The sequence below is a fragment of the Leptopilina heterotoma genome, unplaced genomic scaffold (assembly GCF_015476425.1).
Source record: "Leptopilina heterotoma isolate Lh14 unplaced genomic scaffold, ASM1547642v1 Lhet_92, whole genome shotgun sequence".
Taxonomy (NCBI): domain Eukaryota; kingdom Metazoa; phylum Arthropoda; class Insecta; order Hymenoptera; family Figitidae; genus Leptopilina; species Leptopilina heterotoma.
This window is the reverse complement of record NW_025111199.1, coordinates 1,285,652-1,290,855: the sequence shown is the minus strand read 5'-3', so window position 1 is coordinate 1,290,855 and position 5,204 is coordinate 1,285,652. Positions and strand designations below refer to the sequence as shown.

The window sequence follows — 5,204 nt, the reverse complement described above, 5'->3', positions numbered from 1 at the left end:
AGAATTTATAACCAAATAATAGAATTTATTTAATATTTCAAAAATCAATAAAATAAACAATTTAATTTTATTGAACAATCAATTTCGGATTAATTGAAATTAAACTGATAATTTTAGATATAAAATTCTTGATAAATTAAAACTTAGAAATCGTAGTATCACGAACAAGTAAAATCTCTCGAAGGAAGATAAGAATCTAAGTCATGCGCGATTGTCGTAGCAACGCACAACTTCGTGAATACAAAAATATATAAAGAGGGGAAAAACATATGTGTGTGCGTGTGAAAATGAAATGAAACATAGGTCCACTTGAAAGACGAAAGGTGTCTCGTAATGTACCGAAAAATCACATTCGATGATAAGACATTCGAATACACCACATTACTCCCTTCCCAATAACTTGATATAAGTTATGAAAATGTCAATCGATCAGGAAACCGAACTTTACGTCCTGATCGAGTCGTAGTAAATTCTTTACAAGAATTCGTAGGCAGTAACGAAAGTTTATTACTAATAATATTCGGATTTTTCTGAACATTCTCTAAATCAGAGACATCGTCTGACAACAAATAAGCAGGTTTAAGTCGATCAATCGATACTGTTGAATCCTTTCCACGTATTCGTATAACAAAATATTTTGATGTACGTTTAATTACTTCAAACGGTCCTTCGTACGGTTGTTGAAGTACCATTCTTGATCCTCGTCGAACGAAAACGTGAGTTGATTGATCCAAATCTTTATGCACAAAAGTTGATTGAGTACCATGACGAAGAACAGGTTTAGGTTGAAGTGACCTGAAATGCATTTTAAGATTATTAACAAATTCTATTTGCGAATTTTCAGTTTTTGCTGGAGTCAAAAATTCTCCTGGAATTCGAATCGGTTCTCCAAAAACTAACTCTGCCGGAGTAGAATTGATATCAGGCTTAAAAGACGATCTAATTCCTAAAAGTACAATAGGAAGAGAATCAACCCAATTTTCATCCTCATGACACTCTATAGCTGCCTTTAACTGACGATGCAAACGTTCCACCATCCCATTCGCTTGTGGATGGTAAGAAGTAGTGCGAAGATGATTAATACCAAAAAATTTTGCCAACGATTGAAAAAGATCTGAGGTAAACTGTCTACCTTGATCTGAGGTGATTCGAAGGGGAATTCCATATCGAGAAAACCAACCAGAAAAGAGTTGTCGAGCTACAGTTTTGGATTCAATATTTTTAAGCGGGAAAGCTTCTGGCCATCTGGAAAATCGATCAACAATTGTTAAACAATATCTAAATTCTCGTGAAACAGTAAGAGGTCCAACCAGGTCGATATGAATATGTTCAAAACGAGCTGATGGTGCAGAAAATTCACTGAGTGGAGTAACTGAATGTCGAGTGATCTTTGAACGTTGACAAGGAATACAAACACGTGTCCACTCCGAACAATCTTTTTTGATATTTGGCCAAACATATTTATCCGAAACTAATTTTACAGATGCTTTACAGCCAGGATGACTTAAGCTGTGCAGACTTTCAAAAATTCTGTGTCGAAGTTGCAAGGGTACAAAAGGACGTAATGTGCCTGTAGAGAAATCACAATAAACATTAGTTTCCTTATGTTTAATTAGTTTTAAAGAAGAATCAGATTTTAAAATAATTTTTAACTCTTTATCATCATTTTGAGCAGCTGAAAGCTCTTCCGAACTAACAGGTAAAGCAATAGATTCTACTCTAGAAAGCATATCGGCAACAATATTATCAGCTCCGGAAATATGGTAAATTTTTGTCGTGAACTGAGAAATATAATCGAGGTGATTAAATTGTCTCGGCGTACTTTTTTCGGGTTTTTGCTTAAAAGCAAATACAAGAGGTTTATGGTCGGTATAAATTACGAAATTTCGACCTTCGAGCATAAAACTGAAATATTTAATAGCTTTATAAATAGCTAGTAATTCTCGATCGTAAGTGCTATACTTACGTTGCGTGAGATTCAAACCTTTCGAGAAATATGCCAAAGGTTGCCATCCAAATACAGATTTCTGTTGAAGAACAGCTCCTATAGCGGTATTTGAAGCGTCGGTAAAAAGAGCCCAAGGAAGGTTAATGTCTGGATGGGCCAGGAGTGAAGCTTCAGCAAACTTTTTCTTACACTCCTCGAAAGCAGAAGACAATTCAGGTGTCCACACGATAAGTTTCTTCCCTTTGCTTTTAGGTCCTTTGAGACATTCGTTTAATGGAGCGAGAATAGTCGCCGCATTCGGAATAATTCGTCTGTAAAAATTGAAAGAACCTAAAAATCTACGCAATTGTTTGACATCTTTAGGAAATGGGCAATTTAGTAAAGCTTTAACACGAGATTCAGGGGGTTTAATACCATCGACTGAAATAGTATGACCAAGAAATTCCAATGTTGAAACTCCAAAAGTACATTTAGAAATGTTAATAACTACACCAAAATTTTCTAATCTCTGGAATAATTCTCTAATATGAGCCTCGTGTTCTTTCTCATTTTTAGACGCAATTAAAATATCGTCTATATACGGAAAACAAAAATCGAGTCCATCTGTCACCTCATCAATAAATCGCTGGAAAGTTTGTGCAGCATTAGAAAGCCCAAAGGTCATGAAAGGAAATTCATATAGACCAAACGGTGTAATAACTGCAGTTTTCTCTATATCTGGTGGGTGAACTGGAATCTGATTAAAAGCTCGCATTAAATCGATTTTAGAAAATATTATTTTACCAGCAAGATTAGCGGAAAAATCTTGAAGATTTCTAGGAGGATAATTATCGGGTTCCGTGATATTGTTAACACCTCTATAATCTCCGCAAGGTCTCCAACCTCCGTCCTTTTTAGGAACAAGATGAAGAGGCGAAGCAAATTTACTTTTAGAACGCCTAGCAATTCCCATTTTAACCATAGTCTCGAATTCATGTTTTGCGATTTTGAACTTATCTGGTGCCAACCTTCTCGCCTTACAGGAAATAGGAGGTCCTGATTTCGTGACGATATGATGAGTAGTTTTGTGTTTAACCTCCTTGCAAATACCATCAGGTCGAGTTAGACTAGGAAACTCCTGCAAAATTTTATAATATTTATTAATCTGAGTTATTGTTTTAATTTGAGGTATTTTGGTTGATTTAGCGCAAAATCCATTAGTAGTTATATTTGAAAGGTTGTCTTGAAGGCAACTATTTTGTATATCTACCAGTAAACCATAGTGGTTAAGAAAATCAGCACCAATGATAGGTGTATCGACATCAGCGATAATGAAACGCCAAACAAAATCTCGACGAAGATTAAAATTTAAAGTTAAATAAATTGGACCGTACGTATTAATTGATTGACTATTAACTGCAAATAAAACATATTTAGATTTTTCCTTCCAACCGTTTACTAGTCTTCGAGGAAACACGCTTAAATCAGAACCAGTATCAATTAAAAAATTTAATTTTGACGAAATATCAATAACAAAAAGACGGTGGGTTTTAATTAACGGTTCATTAACCACCGCTAATGAACTTTTTAAGGGTTTTCCGATTCAAAAGTACAGCCTGGTTTACAATCTCTGGCTGCTTTACCAAATTTCTTATGATACCAACAATAACTATTATTATCATTATTATTTTTATAACGTTGGTTATTTTGATTTGAAAAATTTCTGTTATTATATGATGAGCGTGAATTAGATCTAGACCGATATTTATGTTTAGAGTTTCTAATTAAATTTGAAACCTGTTTTGAAAGAGCAGCAACTTGCTCAGTAAGTTGACTAACAGTATCCTGAGATTTTGACACTGTCCGAGCAGATTCTTTATTACATAAATTTAAAGTATTACCTGAGGTTGTAGCGTTAATTTGAGAAAATTGCTGTTGTGGTACTAAATCAAATACCGTATCTGCCAGTACTCCGAGTTTTTCCAAGGTCGTGTCAGGCGGTTGCGTTGCCAAAACAGGTTGAAGTTGATCGGGAAGTCGGCTAGTCCAAATGGTACGAATGAATTCATCTGTGACCTTCTTGTGACCCAAACGCTGTAACTCTCTAAGAAGTTGAGATGGTTTTCTATCACCTAATTGTTCTCGTTCAAGCATTTGTTTAATATCAAAATTCTGCGAATTAGATAAACGGCTAATTAAATGTTCTTTAACTAATTTATAAGGTGCTTCAATAGTTTGTACATCACGATCTATAATATCTTGAATTTCTTTTAATTGTTCCCAGTCTAAATTGCTTATTACATGTCTATATTTAGTAACTTCTGTAGTTATACTTGCCAAATAAAACATATTTTCCATTTGTTTAAACCAAAGTGCTGGTGCATGACTCCAAAATTTGAGTGGCCGTATTGAAATAGCTTGTAAATTTGCAATTGAAGCCTCCAAAGTAGCATTTGAAACTCCATCATCTTGATGCATTGTTGTAGACTGTTCCGAATCTACTTTTATTTCAACAGGCATGACTGAGTTGAAATAGAGAGCAAGGAAAAATTCACTAGATAGACACCACAATTTTTAAAAAGAAAAGTTTAAATTTTACACTCCCGCAGTACAGCGTTCATGGGTACTCAGCAATGCGGTTGCGTTTTATACACAAGTTCGAGGGTCACCAATGTGGGGTTATGTTTTAACGAACATGTGCTTTAAATTCTTTTAAGGAAAAATCACAGAATTTATAACCAAATAATAGAATTTATTTAATATTTCAAAAATCAATAAAATAAACAATTTAATTTTATTGAACAATCAATTTCGGATTAATTGAAATTAAACTGATAATTTTAGATATAAAATTCTTGATAAATTAAAACTTAGAAATCGTAGTATCACGAACAAGTAAAATCTCTCGAAGGAAGATAAGAATCTAAGTCATGCGCGATTGTCGTAGCAACGCACAACTTCGTGAATACAAAAATATATAAAGAGGGGAAAAACATATGTGTGTGCGTGTGAAAATGAAATGAAACATAGGTCCACTTGAAAGACGAAAGGTGTCTCGTAATGTACCGAAAAATCACATTCGATGATAAGACATTCGAATACACCACAGATATATTAAAATTTCTGACTTAAAAAAGGTTTTTTATACAATTTAATTAATTTATGTTATTTTTTAAAAACTTTATTTTACATTAATAAGAAGTATTTTATCATGAAATTAGTTTTTAATTATATTTGACTATATTCTTTTGTATATATATATATATATATATTTATG

General features: G+C 33.5%; 1 protein-coding gene across 1 annotated transcript; it reads right to left on the bottom strand.

Annotated features, from left to right (window-relative positions):
- Positions 1 to 652: 652 nt before the first annotated feature.
- LOC122512014 lies at positions 653 to 4,641 on the bottom strand. Its single transcript, XM_043627618.1, has 2 exons — positions 3,829 to 4,641; positions 653 to 795 (listed from the first exon to the last, which is right to left on the bottom strand). The coding sequence occupies exons 1-2, from the start codon at positions 4,445 to 4,447 to the stop codon at positions 653 to 655; spliced, it is 762 nt and encodes a 253-aa protein (XP_043483553.1). The 5' UTR covers positions 4,448 to 4,641.
- Positions 4,642 to 5,204: the final 563 nt, after the last annotated feature.